Raw genomic sequence first — 21,422 nt, 5'->3', positions numbered from 1 at the left:
ACACCGCGTACCGTTACAACGCGGTTTTTCCAACGCAAGTCATTACCACGACTTGCGCTGGAGGGCGCTGCAGGACAATGAATTTTTAAATTTACTATCCAACACCTTCCCTACTGTACGTAGGCTGGTGTTAGAATAGTAAATTAAAAAATTCCGAAGTCCGCACCCCTCCAACGCAAGTCGTGGTAACGACTTGCGTTGAAAAAACCGCGTTGTAACGGCACGCGGTGTAAAAGCACGTGTTGTAAAGCCGTACAACCTGGAGGGGCACATAGTTAATTATACTTCAGTGGTTGCATATTAGAAGGGCATTTGTTTACTGTGACTCACGGTTTCCAGAAAATAGTTGTTTGCAGGCACATGGATAATTGCTAACATGTGTAACAAGTGCTTGGATGTGAAACCATTATAAGCAACTGCCACGGGAAATTCTAAACGTGCACCTGACACAAACAATAATTTACTAAGGAAATAAGCCTTAAATAAACACAAGGATAATTACAAGCACGTGGAGCAGACATGAGGCTTGGTACAAACATGATGATAGTCACAAACATGGAGCATTACAATCATGAGGAAAATATTGAAATCTGGCACACGGCAATGCTAGTTTATGCCTAGGAAAACACAGAACCAACTGAACTCTTTATACTCTTCCTGTAAAAAGGTTTGTCTAAAAGATAGGGGGAACAACATTTAGCCTAAGCTGTGTAAAAGGAGGGTAGGACTACATGGCTTCAGACCAACAAAATAGAGATTGACACTGAAGCTTAAATTCAAAATACCAAGTTTATTCACTCATGAGTGAGACCACGTCCATGCAACACCCACAAGTGTTCCGGAAGTAGTGACTTGAATACACAGAACATGGGCCTTTTATACTGAGTTTTGCAGAGTAACCATATGAACTCAAATAGAAGGTACAGGCCTACACAGAAATAGTTACCGACAAACATGGGCAGATGGATATCACTTAGTGAGCAGAGTGGGAGGGGAATCTGAACTGCTTACATCAGTAGTAAATGGTAGACAGTTACATTCTCAAACAGGTGCATTCTGCAACTACAGGCCTTTATGAGCTCATAGATTGCTCTAGCTCAGTACTGAAGGAGTTAACTAAAGCTGATGACACAAGCAGAATTGAAAGGCAAGCAGCAGTGACGATGAAAGAATTACATAGCTGACGAAATAAATGCCACAAACAAGATGGCTTCAGCTCATGCTAACCCCAATTATTTTTGATTTCCGCATCTCTACATCTGTCCGCTACGGTCTCTCCAATGTGGCGGTATCAGTGGGTTTAGGAGATGAAAGTGGACACAGCAGTATACTTGTGGGTCACTACTTTTGTTTGCCTCAAGTTTCACTGGTCATGGCCCCCTTGTAAGACCTAGAGAGACCAGAGTACACCCTAAGAAGAATGTTGGCAGAATGAGAGCAAATTAAAAAATAGTGTGGTTATTCATTTCAGCAATTATTGCACAAGTTCCGGAGTGTTGCAAGTTTGAAATGAATAGAGTCACGGAGAAAACAAGAACAGTGCACTAACGTTGTTTTTTTTCCCCTTTGTTTTTCTTTTCTTTCATTCCAGAGTTCCAAGTGATGACATCTGCAGGACGGATCTGGATGTGCAACCACCATTCCAGGCGACTTCCAGAGCACAAGGAATTACTGCCGTTCCTCAACGGTAGGTCTTTATGTGAGATGCCAGGATCAGGGGAATTCTGATTAGCCGCTCGGAGATATCAGTGAGTGCGCAGATATCGCTGGCCAGGCAGGATGCTAGATGAGGTAAGAGGGAGGGGTTCTGGTTCCAGGAAGATAGTGGAAAGTTTCTTCTTGAAAGGAATAAAGCCTAGCGCCCAACTGGGGTTTAACTGGAATATTTATCATCAGTATTATTGTACTGGAGAGGCGGGGAACAGCCTTTACGACGCGGCTGTTACACCGCGTACCGTTACAACGCGGTTTTTCCAACGCAAGTCATTACCACGACTTGCGCTGGAGGGCGCTGCAGGACAATGAATTTTTTAATTTACTATCCAACACCTTCCCTACTGTACGTAGGCTGGTGTTAGAATAGTAAATTAAAAAATTCCGAAGTCCGCACCCCTCCAACGCAAGTCGTGGTAACGACTTGCGTTGAAAAAACCGCGTTGTAACGGCACGCGGTGTAAAAGCACGCGTTGTAAAGCCGTACAACCTGGAGGGGCACATAGTTAATTATACTTCAGTGGTTGCATATTAGAAGGGCATTTGTTTACTGTGACTCACGGTTTCCAGAAAATAGTTGTTTGCAGGCACATGGATAATTGCTAACATGTGTAATAAGTTCTTGCATGTGAAATCATTATAAGCAACTGCCAGGGGAAATTCTAAATGTGCAACTGACATAAACAATAATTTACTAAGGAAAAAAGCCTTAAATAAACACAAGGATAATTAAAAGAACGTGGAGCAGACATGGGGCTTGGTACAAACATGATGATAGTCACAAACGTGGAGCATTACAATCATGAGGAAAATATTGAAATCTGGCACATGGCAATGCTAGTTTATGCCTAGGAAAACACAGAACCAACTGAACTCTTTAGACTCTTCGTGTAAAAAGGTTTGTCTAAAAGATAGGGGGAACAACATTTAGCCTAAGCTATGTAAACGGAGGGTAGGACTACATGGCTTCAGACCAACAAAATAGAGATTGACACTGAAGCTTAAATTCAAAATAACAAGTTTATTCACTCATGAGTGAGACTACGTCCATGCAACACCCACAAGTGTTCCGGAGGTAGTCACTTGAATACACAGACCATGGGCCTTTTATACTAAGTTTTGCAGAGTAACCATATGAACTCAAATAGAAGGTACAGGCCTACACAGAAATAAATACTGACAAACATGTGGAGATGGATATCACTTAGTCAGCAGAGTGGGAGGGGAATCTGAACTGCTTACATCAGTAGGAAATGGTAGACAGTTACATTCTCAAACAGGTGCATTCTACAACTACAGGCCTTTCTGAGCTCATAGATTGCTCTAGCTCAGTACTGAAGGAGTTAACTAAAGTTGATGACACAAGCAGAATTGAAAGGCAAGCAGCAGTGACGATGAAAGAATTACATAGCTGACAAAATGAATGCCACAAACAAGATGGCTTCAGCTCATGCTAACCCCAATTATTTTTGATTTCCACATCTCTACATCTGTCCGCTACGGTCTCTCCAATGTGGCGGTATCAGTGGGTTTAGGAGATGAAAGTGGACACAGCAGTATACTTGTGGGTCACTACTTTTGTTTGCCTCAAGTTTCACTGGTCATGGCCCCCTTGTAAGACCTAGAGAGACCAGAGTACACCCTAAGAAGAATGTTGGCAGAATGAGAGCAAATTAAAAAATAGTGTGGTTATTCATTTCAGCAATTATTGCACAAGTTCCGGAGTGTTGCAAGTTTGAAATGAATAGAGTCACGGAGAAAACAAGAACAGTGCACTAACGTTGTTTTTTTTCCCCTTTGTTTTTCTTTTCTTTCATTCCAGAGTTCCAAGTGATGACATCTGCAGGACGGATCTGGATGTGCAACCACCATTCCAGGCGACTTCCAGAGCACAAGGAATTACTGCCGTTCCTCAACGGTAGGTCTTTATGTGAGATGCCAGGATCAGGGGAATTCTGATTAGCCGCTCGGAGATATCAGTGAGTGCGCAGATATCGCTGGCCAGGCAGGATGCTAGATGAGGTAAGAGGGAGGGGTTCTGGTTCCAGGAAGATAGTGGAAAGTTTCTTCTTGAAAGGAATAAAGCCTAGCGCCCAACTGGGGTTTAACTGGAATATTTATCATCAGTATTATTGTACTGGAGAGGCGGGGAACAGCCTTTACGACGCGGCTGTTACACCGCGTACCGTTACAACGCGGTTTTTCCAACGCAAGTCATTACCACGACTTGCGCTGGAGGGCGCTGCAGGACAATGAATTTTTTAATTTACTATCCAACACCTTCCCTACTGTACGTAGGCTGGTGTTAGAATAGTAAATTAAAAAATTCCGAAGTCCGCACCCCTCCAACGCAAGTCGTGGTAACGACTTGCGTTGAAAAAACCGCGTTGTAACGGCACGCGGTGTAAAAGCACGCGTTGTAAAGCCGTACAACCTGGAGGGGCACATAGTTAATTATACTTCAGTGGTTGCATATTAGAAGGGCATTTGTTTACTGTGACTCACGGTTTCCAGAAAATAGTTGTTTGCAGGCACATGGATAATTGCTAACATGTGTAACAAGTGCTTTCATGTGAAACCATTATAAGCAACTGCCATGGGAAATTCTAAACGTGCACCTGACACAAACAATAATTTACTAAGGAAACAAGCTTTAAATAAACACAAGGATAATTACAAGCACGTGGAGCAGACATGGGGCTTGGTACAAACATGATGATAGTCACAAACGTGGAGCATTACAATCATGAGGAAAATATTGAAATCTGGCACACGGCAATGCTAGTTTATGCCTAGGAAAACACAGAACCAACTGAACTCTTTAGACTCTTCGTGTAAAAAGGTTTGTCTAAAATATAGGGGGAACAACATTTAGCCTAGGCTGTGTAAAAGGAGGGTAGGACTCCATGGCTTCAGACCAACAAAATAGAGATTGACACTGAAGCTTAAATTCAAAATAACAAGTTTATTCACTCATGAGTGAGACCACGTCCATGCAACACCCACAAGTGTTCCGGAGGTAGTGACTTGAATACACAGACCATGGGCCTTTTATACTGAGTTTTGCAGAGTAAGCATATGAGCTGAAATAGGAGGTACAGGCCTACACAGAAATAGTTACCGCCAAACATGGGCAGATGGATATCACTTAGTCAGCAGAGTGGGAGGGGAAACAGAACTGCTTATATCGGTAGCAATTGGTAGAAAGTTACATTCTCAAACAGGTGCATTCTACAGCTACAGGCCTTTCTGAACTCATACAGTGCTCTGGCTCAGTACTGAAGGAGTCAACTAAAGCTGATGACACAAGCAGAATTGAAAGGCAAGCAGCAGTGAAGACGGAAGAATTACATAGCTGACAAAATGAATGGCACAAACAAGATGGCTTCAGCTCATGCTAACACCAATTATTTTTGATTTCCACAACTCTACATCTCTCCAAGGGCCCTAGTTAATATTACCATATTGGGAATTTCCTCACTGGAAATCTCTGGTAATGTCAGAGCTAGGTCCTGAGCATTTATTAGATTCTCTGGGTCCATGTTGCCTGGGCCAAAGTATTTAAGTGGCTTGGTTTTCTGTCGGATGGCTGACTAGGAAAACATGTCTGCAGAGACGATGCTTGACCCATCTGACTCTCAACACAGCACTCGACCAAAGAATGTATTATGACGGGAAACATCCCTTACAACGCAACTTTTACAACGCACTACCTTTACAACGCAACTTTTATAACGCAAGTACTTTTACAACGCATGTTTTTACAACGCATGCATTTACAACGCAAGTGCATTCACAACGCAAGTGCCTTTACTACGCAAATGCCTTTAGAAAGTAAATATTAAGTGATATTGTTTTATTTTTTTGTTATTAGTAAAATAAATCGATTGATTTTGAAGGTAATTATTAAAAAAATAAAATAGAAATATTACATTATTATTTTATAAAAGGATTAAAATGAATGTAAATGGAGTATGTTTTTTTAAATTAATACTCAGGTGTAAATAAAAATAATTAAATGTAGGGATTATATACAAAAATAATACTCAGGTATTAATGTATATATTAATTGGGAATATATTGTAATTAAATTAATACTCAGGTATGAATGTATATATTAATTGGGGATATATTGTAATTAAATTAATACTCAGGTATTTATTAAAAAGTTATAAATCTTAGGGATTATATTAAAAAAAATACTCATGTTTTAATGTATAATTTATTTAATTATGAAATCATTATTAATTAAATATTTAACGTATTTATTAATAAACAAATGTAATAAAAAAAATGAATCAGGGTACATAAAATATTGCTATTAAAAAATATTTTACATTTTTTATTTAATTTGTATAAAATTACAATTTTGAAAAACAAAAAATATTTTTTGGAGCCTTTAAGAATTTTTTACATAATTAAATATGTTGAAAATGTATGTACTTTTATATTACTAAAAAGATTTTCCCACGGTTTACCATTGAAAGTAATGGGAACATTTGTCCTTCTTTTATTTTTAGAATTGAAGCAATGGGTCCCGCGGAACGACTTTTGAAGTAAAGAAAAAGGATGAATTGAGAAGTTAAGAAAAGAAATGGAATAAGTAAAGAGGTAAGAAGAATAAAACAGTATTTTACATGTTTAAACATTAATTTTTAGGATTGTGTTTAAATTAAAAGATTTGTAAAATAAGATGCAACATGTTTGTAATTTTTTGATTTTTATTACAAATATATTTATAAGAAGTAAAAATAACAAATAAATGTATACATATTTTTGCAAATTTAAATAAATAATATATATCATTTAAAAAAAAAAAAGGTTTATTAAAATATTATGATATTAAATAGTCCTTTTTCAATGTTTGCAGGCTCAGATGACGTCGACGCGTTCACATTCACGTAAGCGGCCATTTTGAAGAGCATCGATGGAGGAAGCAGCAGGAAGCTGATCTGCACTCAGGTAGGAAACACTTTTTTACTTTATTTAAACATATTAGAACGAAAATAAGTACATATATATTGTAAAGAAAGGATAAGGAGAGGTTGCGGTTTATAAAAAGAATGTTATGTATGTGAAAACAGCATGTCACCGATAATGTTAGTAGAATATGACTATGTTGGGTCGTTAGAAATAATAGGGGAATGTTATTTGTTGTATTTAATGTTAAATATAGATAATGATGAAATAAAAATGTTATATGACTAATGTTTTTGAAACGCAACTGTATATTTGGAAATGCATTGTTTAGAAATATCTTTTTGACTTTTAATAGCATAGAAAGGTAGAAATAGAATACAATGAGTTAGTAAAAAAGCTTCTTTGATTTACCAGTTGATTTTGGTTGAGTTTTATTTAATTAAATATTGATTTTTATCGTTTTGGAACTTTTTGAATATAATAAAGGTGAAATAGTGAGAAAATTGTTCGGTAGGAGGTAGAAGTTTTGTATTATGCATAATTTTAAACGTGTTACAAACTAGCAAGGGACATATAGTGAGAATATGTTTTGCTAGGAGGTAGAAATTGTACAATTATTTCTGTAATAGTATATCATTTGAATAAATGGTGTTAGGTATATAATAAAGGTGAAATAGTGAGAAAATTGTTCGGTAGGAAGTAGAAGTTTTGTATTAGGCTATCTTTTAAACGTGTTACAAACTAGCAAGGGACATATAGTGAGAATATGTTTTGCTAGGAGGTAAGGTGAAAGATTTTAATAGCAAATAATAATGCTTTTGAAAAGTGCTTTTCCATGGATAATTTACAATATCCAGAAGGAATTTTGATAATTTAGATTTAATGGACTGTTTGTTTCAAAAGAAAATAAAAAATTTGAAATTGGATTTCCACAAATAATTATAAAAATTATGAAGGAATTAGACAAATTAAAAAAAATAGAACATTCAAAAAATTTTGGAGGGCATTCAGTTTTGAAAAACTTTGCATATTCCTGTACAACAAAATGCAAGATATTTTGACAAAGTGGAAAATGGAGTTTTGGTTCATCTAAGTTTTAAAACTTTAGAGTTTATTACACATGGTGTTTGTTAAAATTTTCTATTCCCACTTTTTTACTTTCAAAAAAGTTCCAAATGTTAAATTATTTATTTTTTGTTTTTTAAACAAACACATTTTTTTTTTCTGAATATGTTTTCCAAATGAATATTATAAAAAAAATGGCTTGTAAAGAAGCTTTTTCTAAAAGATAATGTATTTTGAAAGAAAAAAAAATATTCCATTTTATATTAATAAATGCATTTTAAAATATAAATAATAAATTTGAATGGTTTGATTGATGAACAGGAGTAAATTTGAGGATTTTTGTGTTTATTAACACTGCATCAAATAGTTTTAATATGGGCAAAAATAGATGAAAAGAAAAAAAAATAGGTAATTAGAGGTGGGGTGACCCAACGTAAAATTTGAAAAAATGATTTAGAAAAATTAAAAGGCCAATTGAATTTTGTATTAGGATAAATTTAGGTCAAAGCAGGAAAGTAAGTTATATTTTAGAAATGGAGAATGTTAGCAACATTTTCTAGGTAGTCTAGAGCCACACACAACGAAAACTGTTGTAGTACACCCAATAGTCTCCTAGACATTTCCCTTGATTTGGTAGAAATTCGTGGGTTTAGGCTACCAGTTAATGTTTGAGAAATGCTTAATTCTTGAAAACTTTGCTCCTTCTTCAAAGTTTCAAGAAATGAGTAGAAGTTAGGGTATGGTTTGCCAATTGTATGGTTGAAGGAGTTATGCCATCCCTCTATGGCATTATTTGTTTTTGCTTCTCCCTCTAAACAGCTCGTGTAACAGTTCCACCACTCCACATGGTAACGTGGCTTCCTCCTGCGACCTGATCTGCTTAGGTGTCCAATCCATGTGTCTTCAAAATAATTTAGAATGGGTGCCAATTTGTCTTCGTTTTGATTAAAATATTCTGATTCAGTAATAGCAGTGTAGTACTCGTCTACACTTTCGGGAGGAACAAAACAAAGAGCAGTTAATTTTTTTAATTCAAACTGTAGTTTGCTATCAGATGAGTAGTCGGTAACCAGGGATGTTTTTTGTAGTTTACGCCAAAATGCCTGGGAAAAATGGAAAAAACATCCCTGAATTTGGGTATCCGTGTACGTTTTAGTGATCACATTGATCATAGTCAATTCATAATCAACAATAATTTTCCTAGGGCTTTTTTGGTAATGTTTTTAATAACTGATAATAATTCAGTATAGGTTGCAGATTGCTTATCTGGTAGCAAACTATATACTAAGGGGATCACATTATTGTACATTTTTTCATGAATTGTATACATTTGGGTGAATGGATGGGGTGTACTTTTAAACGTCCCATCCATCATCCAAATTTCACAATTTTCTAACTTCACAAGGTTACGGGGTGTACTAAAAATAATAATACGTTTTTGAGGGTTTTTGTTATCATGCAAAAGGAATGGTTCATTAGCCTAAAGAAATAGTCAGCTCCTCAGGAATTACAATATCAGAAAAGGTTTGAGGAGTTGTAGTATTTATATTACTTGCCTGCCTTTGTCTTTGTATAATTCTTCTCAAATTAGGAATAATAGGCATATTACTAGCAACATGACTGGGAACATGCTCTGCAACCTCTCTTAAAATTGTTCCTGTAGAATCATTGGAGGTGGATGCAATTTCTTTCATTTTGTTTAAGGTTTCCCTTACTTCAATCTCCATTGCAGAGGCAGAGTGGTTATGATCAGTGGTTTTTATTATGATATCATCAAGGGTAACCGCTCTGCCACTGCAACGGGATGAATAGTATTGCACACACCTCCAATGATTCCGTGGAAAACTTATCCTTTCTTTACAATATATATATCCTGCATGTGTTAATAGACGGTTTCCTTTCCTAGATTTCATATATGATGCTGTTGCCTGAGTTGACATTTTCTGTGGGGGAAAAATAGATACATTTTAATATGTTTTTTTCACTTAATAAATAAAAATCTACACTATCTCTCATTTTTCTTACCGCAGAATCTTCCTGGAGTTACAGTAGTAAATTCTGCCCCTACACTATCCCACACTTTCCCTTCTGCAGTACCTTTCTGGAGTTAGAAAAGTGAATCCTGCCCCTACACTATCTTTATTTTTCCTACTGCAGCACCTTCCTGGAGTTAGAGTACTAAATCCCGCCCCTACACTATCCTACACTTTCCCTACTGCTGCACCTTCCTGGAGTTAGAACAGTAAATCCTGCTCTTTCACTATCCCACACTTTCCTTACTTTAGCACATTCCTGGAGTTAGAATAGTAAATCTTGCCCTTACACTATCCCACATTTTCTCTACAGCAGCATCTTTTTACAGTAATAATAATAAAGTTCTGTCAATTTATTACTATATATGCTTGTAATTTTTATTTGAATTACCTTCAGAGTCTGGTGTGTTTTCCTTGTTTTGTTGTGAGATTCACTTGGTTTTGAATATCTTTTGGTCTTTAAAGAGTTTTTGTGTATTCTGCAAACAGAAAAAAATATGAGTATGTATTTTTTTTGTTTTAATTTTTGGTGAAAATTGAAAATGTTTACATTTCTCTTCAAAAGTTTAATTTTTCTAAAATCCTGCCCCTACACTATCCCACATTTTCCCTACTGCAGCATCTTCTTGGAGTTACATTAGTAAATCCTGCCCCTACACTTTACCACACTTTCTCTACTACAGCATCTTCCTGGAGTTAGATTAGTAATTCTTACCCTACACTATCCCATATTTTCCCTACTGCTACACCTTCCTGGAGTTAGAATAGTAATTCTTACCCCTAATCTATCCCATACTTTCCCTACTGCTGCACCTTCCTGGAGTTAGAATAGTAATTCTTACCCCTACACTATCCTACACTTTCCATACTGCTGCACATTACTGGAGTGAGAATAGTAATTGTTACCCCTACACCATCCCACACTTTCCCTACTGCTGCACCTACCTGGAGTTAGAATAGTAATTGATACCCCTACACCATCCTATATTTTCCCTACTGCTGCACTTACCTGGAGTTAGAATAGTAATTGATACCCCTACACTATCCCACACTTTCCCTACTGCTGCACCTACCTGGAGTTAGAATAGTAATTGATACCCCTACACCATCCCACACTTTCCCTACTGTTGCACCTACCTGGAGTTAGAATAGTAATTCTTACCCCTACACTATCCTTCACTTTCCCTACTGCTGCACCTTCCTGGAGTGAGAATAGTAATTTTTACCCCTACTCTATCCCACACTTTCCCTATTGCTGCACCTTCCTGGAGTAAAAATAGTAATTGTTACCCCTACACTATCCCACACTTTCCCTACTGCTGCACCTTCCTGGAGTTAGAATAGTTATTCTTACCCCAACTCTCTCCCATATTTTCTCTCTTTCTGCACCGTCCTGTAGTTAGAATTGTAAATCTTACCCCTATGCTTGTACTTATTTATTTGATTTACCTTCAGAGTCTGGTGTGTTTTCTTTGTTTGGTTCTTAGATTCCCTTGGATTTGATTTTCTTTTGGTGTTTGAAGAGTTGTTTGATAATCTGCAAACAGAAAAAAATATGATTATGTATTTTTTGGTTTAAATGTTTGATGAAAAATGGAAAATGTCAACTTTTCTGTTCAAAAGCTTAATGTTTCTAAAATCCTGCCTCTACACCATCCCACACTTTCCCTACTGCTGCACTTACCTGGAGTTAGAATAGTAATTGATACCCCTACACCATCCCACACTTTCCCTACTGCTGCACCTTCCTGGAGTGAGAATAGTAATTTTTACCCCTACTCTATCCCACACTTTCCCTATTGCTGCACCTTCCTGGAGTGAAAATAGTAATTGTTACCCCTACACTATCCCACACTTTCCCTACTGCTGCACCTTCCTGGAGTTAGAATAGTAATTCTTACCCCTACTCTCTCCCATATTTTCTCTCTTGCTGCACCTTCCTGGAGTTAGAATAGTAAATCTTACCCCTATGCTTGCACTTATTTATTTGATTTACCTTCAGAGTTTGGTGTGTTTTCTTTGTTTGGTTCTCAGATTCCCTTGGATTTGATTTTCTTTTGGTCTTTGAAGAGTTGTTTGATAATCTGCAAACAGAAAAAAATATGATTATGTATTTTTTGGTTTAAATGTTTGATGAAAATTGGAAAATGTCTACATTTCTGTTCAAAAGCTTAATGTTTCTAAAATCCTGCCTCTATACCATCCCACACTTTCCCTACTGCTGCACTTACCTGGAGTTAGACTAGTAATTGATACCCCTACACCATCCCACACTTTCCCTACTGCTGCACCTACCTGGAGTTAGAATAGTAATTGATACCCCTATACCATCCTACACTTTCACTACTGCTGCACCTACTTGGAGTTAGAGTAATAATTGATACCCCTACACCATCCCACACTTTCCCTACTGCTGCACCTACCTGGAGATAGAATAGTAATTGATACCCCTACACCATCCTACACTTTCACTACTGCTGCACCTACTTGGAGTTAGAGTAGTAATTTATACCCCTGCACCATCCCATACTTTCCCTACTGCTGCACTTACCTGGAGTTAGAATAGTAATCAATACCCCTACACCATCCCACACTTTCCCTACTGTTGCACCTACCTGGAGTTAGAATAGTAATTCTTACCCCTACACTATCCTACACTTTCCCTACTGTTGCACTTACCTGGAGTTAGAATAGTAATTGATACCCCTACACCATCCCACACTTTCCCTACTGTTGCACTTACCTGGAGTTAGAATAGTAATTCTTACTCCTACACTATCCTACACTTTCCCCAATGTTGCACTTACCTGGAGTTAGAATAGTAATTGATACCCCTACACTATCCCACACTTTCCCTACTGCTGCACCTACCTGGAGTTAGAATAGTAATTGATACCCCTACACCATCCCACACTTTCCCTACTGCTGCACCTACCTGGAGGTAGAATAGAAAATAATACCCCTTTACCATCATACACTTTCCCTTTGTCTGCACGTACCTGGAGTTAGAGTAGTAATTGATATCCTATACTATAGAACACTTACCTTTTCGTTTGGTTTCTTTATTTGTGCTCTTGTTTATTCTCTGCTTTTTTTTTCTTGTTTGGCTTTTGAGTTGTTTCCCCTTTGGGATTCTGATTGATATTTGCTGATAAGAAGATTAATGTGAATTTCTAAAAAAAAAAAATAAGGAAAAGGAAATGTTATTTAAATGTAAATTGTTTATGATGCAGTTAAAAATGACAACAATATTGTGTATAATTTACATTTGTCTTTACTGTGCGTTTTACACCATACTAACCTTTTCCTGTTATAGCATTTTTCAGATGTTGGAATAGTATTTTATTCTCCTACACCATCCCACAATTTCCCTACTGTTGCAACTAGAATAGAAATTGATACCCCTACATCATCCTACACTTTACCCACTGCTGCACCAACCTGGATTTAGAATAGTATTTGATACCCCTACACCATCTTACCCTTTTCATAATGCTGCACCTTCCGGGATTATAGTAGTAAATATAACCCCTATAACATCCCACACTTTGCCTACTGCAGCATCTTCCAGAAATTAGATTAGACATTTTTACTCCTTCAACATCCCACACTTCGTTGACTACTACACCTTTTTAAAGTAAGAATAGTATTCGTTACCATGACACTATTCCACACTATTTCTACTGCTACACCTTCCTTGAGTAATAATAATTATTCTTACCCCTACACTATTTCACACTTTCCTTTGTGTTGCACTTTTATTGACTTCTCTAAATTATTATGTCTACACTTTTTATTCCTTATGAATCTCTTCTTTATTAACGACTAAATTTAAAAAATCAGTAATGTAAATAATAAAATATTTACCTTTTTTAAAAGTTGACGTTTCAATTTTCCAAGTAGAGAGTAGCTGTTTATTTTATCAAAATAGAATTTCTCTGTGAAAATCAAATTAAATTTTTCTTTTACATTTTTTTTATTTCAGTTCATAGCAGACAAAAAAAGAAAAATAGCGAAGTTAACAAATAAAAAATAATAGAATAATACATTAAGTCCATAAAATTAAAACAATACCATAGCATTATAACAGATATTTAAACAATAAAAAGTATTATCCAAATGACAATTCAAAATGTTGGAGCATTGGTTGCCATATCTTCAATCCCAGTTGTTTTTTTTTCGGGGATTTAATACGATATAGATTGAATTCTAGGTGAAACACATTATAAATCTTGGCTCTCCACGTTTCAAAGGCGGGTGGTTCGGGTTTCAGCCACATAGTAGCAATGCATAGTCTAGCTACCGCCATCGCCATAAAAATGAAAAATCTATGGGGATAATAGTTCTGTACAGTTTCGTCATACATACCAACCACAAAAAGCAACAGTTCACAGCTTACATGAAATTGCACCTTCATAATCAAAGAAAGAAATTGTTCTATACTTAGAAAAAAGGGAGAAAGTGCATTGCCGTTATAAAATATATGAACAATATCAGCAGCATCAGCTTGACATCGGAAGCATTTACCATCATGACTACTTCCCCATTTCATCATTTTTACAGGTGTGTGGTACAGGTTAAATACAGTCTTATAATGTTGCATACGCAAATTAGCAGACAGAACTATTGCCCCAGCCATATCGATGGAATCTTGCAAAAATACACCCGAACATCCCAGTCGGTTTTGCCATTTGGCATCCTGCAGTTCAATATCATCTGATTGTTTTGATAACAAAATTTCATATAAGACACCAATCTTAGCACCTTTTGAGAGAGCTTCAATAAATTCATTAATGGCAATAGGTTGTGATTTGCGTTTATACATAAAATCTCGTATTTGCAAATATTTAAAGAAGTCACTTTTCGGTACCGGATACACCTCCATTAAATCCGTGAATTGAACCATTATACCATCCTTAAACAAATTTCCCAGATGAGATATCCCTTTGGTTTTCCAAATTCGCATCTTAGCGTCCCAAAAAATGGATGGTAATATATTCGTAGAATCTAAGGGTGTATAAAAATTGACCCGCTGAATATTCAGAATTTTCCGAAGTAGCTTCCACCCCTTATAGGCAGCAATCATAATTTTAAATCTGGTACGTTTAAAGTAACTAGGCTCGAAGAATTTCAGCAGAGCTTCACAAGCCGATTCACCAATTAACATTTGATACACATTAGGTGTCTCATATAACCGTGTGATCCCCCAATTGACATAAACTTAGAGTTTTGTATTAGACAAACTAAATAGTAAAAAAGAAAATTCGGAACGCCCCAACCTCCACGATTTAAAGGTAGTGTCATGTATTTAGATGCACGGCGAGATTTCTTCCAACCCCAAATAAACCTATCCGAAATGCCCTGCAATTGCATCAATTGTGGTCTGGATAACTCCAAGGGGACTGTCCGAAAATAATACAGTACTTTGGGGAGTATACACATCTTAAGTACGTTACGTCGCCCAACCATTGACAAATGCAAGCATTCTAACTTTTCTAGTTGACGCTTAACAGACCCTATTATATCGTTCCAGTTAACATCTGTTATCTTCTGTATACACATTCTAATTTTAATCCCCAAATACTTAGCCTCTTGCGTCACACGTGGCTCACTAGTACACAGCCCAGTTGAACAAACAATTTGAGTTTTTGAAATATTAAGTTTATAGCCAGCAACTTGTCCAAATGATTGCGTCAAAAATTCAACCTCCCGTATTGCTGGCTCCGGATCTGATGTTACCACAGCAATATCATCAGCATACGCGAGAACGCATGTTTCGTAGTCTCCTACCATCATCGATTTTATTAAGTTAGTGGATTCCAAACGCTGCAATAGTGGCTCAATATAAATCGCAAAAAGTAGGGGCGAACAGGGGCACCCCTGTCGCGTCCCGCGGGTAATATAAACTGGTGCTGACTCCTGTCCCATAGTACAAATTTTAGCCCGGGGATTCCTATACATAGTCTGCACAGCCTGCATAAACAATGGCCCAAATCCCATTCTTCCCATTACAGCCCAAAAGAACAACCAAGCAACCCGGTCAAATGCTTTCTCCGCATCCAAAAAAAGAATGCCCATATTTTCTTGTGATGCGGCTGCGTAGTCAATTAACGCTATAACACGGTGAAGATGGTTTACAGTGCTTCTCCCAGGGAGGAACCCATGCTGGTGTTGAGATATTAACTTCGGAATAACTTGGAGTAATCGTGTAGCTAGGATTTTAGAATATATTTTTGCGTCTGCGTTGATTAATGATATAGGCCGGTATGACCCGGGCAATTCGGGAGGCTTATCTTTTTTTTTTAAAACTACTATATTGGCTTCGTCCCAAGATGCCGGCGGTCTACCTCGTTGAGCCATAATAAAGGTAGCTAGCATGTCCTCCTTAATAACGCTGAATAGTAAATGATAAATCTCTAAAGGAAGTTTATCGGGCCCAGATGCTTTTCCTAACGCTAGATTTTCAAGAGCAAGCTGTAATTCTTGTATAGTAATTGGGGCCTCAAGTATTTCCCTCTCAAAGAGCCCAAGTTTAAGAATATCCAAGTCGCTAAGATAAGTTTCTATCTCTTCTAAAAGTATGGTATCTTGTGCATATAATTCTTGATAGAAACTACGAAAAACTTCCATAATACCAACTGGGGTTTCAACCAGCTCTCCTCTAGCATTCTCCAACAAGACAATACGTTGAGCCACCTGTTTGCCCCGCATCCTTTGAGCCAAGCATCTACCCGTTGTCTCTAATTTAAAAATGTATTTCCGTTTCATTTGTTTAGAATTGTGAATTTTAAACAAATCGAAAAGTACCTTCAAATTAATCTTGAAGAGGAGTGTTGCTTCTGTAGCAAAATCCAATTTTTGTAAACTGGCCTTTTTCATAGCAGTTTATAGGAGTTCGACTAATAAAAAAAGGTAATAATTTGTGATGTGTGGAAAATAATATATGTTTATTTCATTGAATTATTTTTTAAATAATACACACTTTTATTTAGAATTTAGTATGCTTTATATATGTATGGTATTTTATTTATGGATATATGTATCCATAATTATAGTAATATCTTGTTGCTATGTTATTATCTTTAAATAATAAAAACAAATTTAATAGGGGCAGGCTTTTAATTGTTTCTAGAAAACATTGCAGACATTAGTTTTAGTAACTCACTTGTTTTACGAGAAATAATGCTCCTGATATATATATTCGGGTATTATCTTCATAAACAGGTCAGAGGGTCAGCTTTTGGCGTCTGGTCACTCTGGGAGTTGAGAATCAACTGTTTTAGAAATGGTATCTGGCTCATATTTATAAGTTTTTGACAGTGTCATTGTTGTTTTTTAAGAAATACAGCGTTGCCATTATTTTTTTAAGTACGAATTACTTCTGTGGAAAGTTATAATTTAAAACTTCGTATAAAGAGTTATTGTTTTCGCTTATTCGTTCCGTTTTGGCATCCATTTTGGAAGTAGTGTTGTGGTATTATTTTCCTGGAAAGAGTTGTAGGACATATTTAGGAACTACACATTTTAAAATGGCGACTATGTGTATGTATAATGTTTATATTTACGAATAATTATTTTCTTTCATAATAATATATTGTAAATTAATTATATATTTAAATTTGTTGCTTGTGTTAAATTTTTCAATAGTTATAAATACATGAGAAATTATTTTTAATACTCGGGTATTCATTTTAGTACTCGAGTATTAATTCCAATAAAATCGTTGCATTTCTTTAAATTAACGTTCAGTTTTTCTCTACATTTTAAGACACTTCCCCACCCAAAAACCCCTAATTTCCCTGCATCCCGTGCCAGGTTTTATTTTACAAAAAAAAAACATAATGTTTATATTTACGAATAATAATTTTATTTTGTAGTCTTATATTGTAAGTTTCAAATATATTTAAAATCGTTGCCTGTGTAAAAAATGTTAATAGTTACGAATACATGAGCATTAATTTTTAATACTCGGGTATTAATTTAAATACTCGAGTATTAATTTTAACAAATGTGCTGCATTTCGTTATATTTGCGTTCAGTTTTTACCCACATTTTAATACACTTCCCCACCCAAAACCCCTAATTTCCCTGCATCCCGTGCCAGGTTTTATTTTACCAAAAAAAAAATATATTATAATTTTGATATTTTTGCGTTGTAAAGGTATGCGTTGTAAATGATTTCGTTGTAATAGCAATTTACTATTAATATTAATATATCGCGTTGTAACAGTATTCGTTGTAAAAACATGCGTTGTAAAAGTATTTGCGTTGTAAAAAAAGCGTTGTAAAGCCATGCGTTGTAATAGTACGCATTGTAACGTCATACATCCGTGTATGGCAATGCTGGTGATTCTTGCTGGCGATGCTGGTGATTCCTGCTGGCGATGCTGGTGATTCCTGCATTGCCACTCTAGTTTTTCTATTGTGTAGTGATTGTCCACTTTTGGGTCAAAAGCTTTCTCACATTCACACTTGATTATAAGTTTTTCAGTTGTATAATATGACACATGCAAGACACATACTGAACAAAGTATTAGCTGCCGGATTCACAAGCTACATTTTTAGGACGTTTATTTTTTTTGATTAAGTATACTACTTTTCAGTATTCACAAACTACACTTTTGCAGTAACTTACCCTTTTAGGTTGCGCACGCACTGCTTGCTCTGCGAGACTGCTGTAGTAGAGTATGGGAGAGAAGCCCCAGCCACTCTCCTCCCATATCTTTCATTGGCTTGTGTTATTGTCTTTCCAAAAATGCTGCCTTTGAATCGTTAATAGGATTGTTAGTCCCTCCTTAGTATGGCCACGTCTTCATTTATACCCTCCCATGGCGACTGGCCCTTTTACTTCGGTGTTACACATGACCTATTATTTAGTCTGTGCGCATTATTAACTTTATGGAGTTTCTCTTACTGCAGGCTGGGCATGAGCTGCTTCAGCTGAAACCGCCTGTGTTTTTTTAAGAAGCAGCGCCGCCCCCGTAACACAGGCATCTGCTTCCAGTAACCTGGCATTATCTCGTGTCTGTTTAAACCCCACTCCCCGATAAAATGGATTTAGAAATGATTAGCGAAAGTCATGTGAATTTCAGCAGACAACAGCACATCTATGTTACATGTCATCTGTACTAAAGCCACCTGACAGGTTGTTTTCAAAAGCCGGTTTTATTAAACAACAACACCACAACCAATACCACCAATACCACCACCATCAATGCCACCACCTCCACCAATACCACCACCAATACCACCATCACTATCAATACCTCCACCACCACCAATATTCCCACCACCAATACCACCACCACCACCACCAATACCACCACCACCAATACCACCACCAATAATACCATCACCACCAGCAACACCACCACCAATACCACTACCACCACCACAATACCACCACCACCATTACCACCACCACCAATACAACTACCTATACAACCACCAATACCACCACCACCACCAATACCACCACCACCAATAATACCACCACCACCACCAATACCATCATCAGCAATACCACCAATACCACCACAACCACCAACACCACCACCAATACCACCACCAATACCACCACCAACACCTCCACCAATACCTCAACCAATTCCATCACCTCCAATACCACCACCACACCAATATCAACACTACCGATACCATCACCACCACCAATACCACCGCCAATGCAATACCAATACCACCACCACCAATACCAGGACCACCACCACCAATACCACCACCACTAATACCACCATCAAAGCCAATACCACCACCAATACCACCACCACCAATACAAATACACCCACCACCAATATCACCACCACTAATAACAACACCCCAATATGAATACCAGCACCAATACCACCACCAACAATACACCCACCAATACCACCTCCAATACCTCCACCAATACCTCCACCACCAATATCTCTACCACCATTACCACCACCAATACCACCACCAACAATACCACCACCAATACTACCACCAATACCACCACCACCAAAAACCACCACCACCAATACCACCACCAATACCACCACCACTAATACCACCACCAATACCATCACCATCAATACCACCACCGATACCAACACTAACACCGATACCACCACTACCACCAACACCACCACCGATACCACCACTACCACCAACACCACCACCACCACCACCAATACCACCACCTCCACCAATACCACCACCACCACCACCAAAACCACCAGCAACAATAACACCACCAATCCAATACCACTACCACCAATACCAATGCCACTGCCAATACCAATACCATTAGTAACACCAACACCGCCACTACCAATACCACCACCACCAATACCACCAATACCACCAGTACCACCACCACCACTAATACAACCACCAATACCACCATCACCAATACTACCACCACCATCACCACCAATGCCATAGCTCTCGCTCGTTAGTAATAGCAGTGTCACTCTACAAGGCCGGAGCTGCAGCCAAGACCACACTGCACACTCAAATCACGGAGAGGTCAGGAACTAGCCCCCCTCCCGCTCTTCCTCCTGAGCAGCGAGAATGTAATCACAGAGCATAAGGTATTGGAGCGCTTTGTTAGTGTTCATAGCTCAGATCATACATAACTCTCACTTCACATTTTGTGTCTATGCAATTTACAACACTTACACATCTTCTTCACTGTACTATTTATCACTACTTTGAAGACGTCGCAGGTCGGTCTCTTCCTCTGACATTTACAATCTAACAAGTGGTAGAGAAGACACTTTATTGAAATGCTATTGGTCTCGCATTTACGAGAGTTTACGCTATTAGTATTGTAAATGACAATGCCTTTTATTTATCTTTTAAAACCCAAAACATAAATAAAAGGCATTGCCATTTACAATGCCAATAGCTCAAACTCGTGTGAATGCGAGACCTATTGCATTGCAAATGCTTGTTCTAGGGCCTACTACTGTAATGTGCTTTTTGCACTGCTTTTTTATTTACCGTGGGACTCCCGCCTCTGCGACGGGGAATGATTCAGGCATGTGAATCTATGAAAGATACCAATACTGGATAACTGAAGTTACAGGTAAGTAACTTGTTTTCTTATTTTTGATTTTAACAACTCTACATCTCTCCAAGGGCCCTAGTTAATATTACCATATTGGGAATGTCCTCACTGGAAATCTCTGGTAATGTCAGAGCTAGGTCCTGAGCATTTATCAGATTCCCTGGGTCCATGTTGCCTGGGCCAAAGTATTTAAGTGGCTTGGCTTTCTGTCGGACGGCTGACTAGGAAAACTTGTCTGCAGAGACGATGCTGGACCCATCTGACTCTCAACACAGCACTCGACCAAACAATGTATTATGTTAAAATAGACACCGTCCCAGAAGTGAACGGGGTCTGGATAAAACAACAAAAGAAGCAATGACTGAACCTCTGGATGTTAGTCTGAGTCACTGCTATGCACGGGACACCCAACAATCTCCCTTTTTGGCAATGCGCATTCTATGGTGCTAGAATGAACAACTAGGAAGAAGTAACATAAGTCACATTAGTCATTGTGCCAATCAACATAATCAATTTCTTGTAAAAACTTCAAGTATTGAAACACACTTACAAAATAATAAAAACAGTAAACACGTATTATGATCTCTTGTGGTAAGGAGACACCCCACTCTTATATTAATTCCTCAGTCATGGTT

General features: G+C 37.5%; 1 protein-coding gene across 12 annotated transcripts in view; it reads left to right on the top strand.

Annotated features, from left to right (window-relative positions):
- Positions 1–21,422, top strand: part of LOC144781519 (uncharacterized) — a 2,047,367-nt gene that overhangs the window by 879,236 nt on the left and 1,146,709 nt on the right. For 11 of the 12 annotated variants that reach the window (XR_013601003.1, XR_013601004.1, XM_078660419.1 and 8 more), the window contains 2 exons: positions 1,592–1,687; positions 3,536–3,631. The exons of the other annotated variant lie outside the window; for it this stretch is intronic. Coding sequence is in view for 9 of the 11 variants with exons in the window: in XM_078660419.1 (XP_078516545.1) it covers positions 1,592–1,687; positions 3,536–3,631 (192 nt within the window). In the remaining 2 variants the exon portion in view is untranslated. The remainder of the gene's footprint in view (positions 1–1,591; positions 1,688–3,535; positions 3,632–21,422) is intronic. 12 annotated transcript variants of the gene reach the window in all.

This window comes from Lissotriton helveticus, chromosome 9 (assembly GCF_964261635.1).
Source record: "Lissotriton helveticus chromosome 9, aLisHel1.1, whole genome shotgun sequence".
NCBI classification, from domain to species: Eukaryota; Metazoa; Chordata; class Amphibia; order Caudata; family Salamandridae; genus Lissotriton; species Lissotriton helveticus.
The sequence above is the reverse complement of the archived record's forward strand: the minus strand, read 5'-3'. Positions and strand labels throughout refer to the sequence as shown.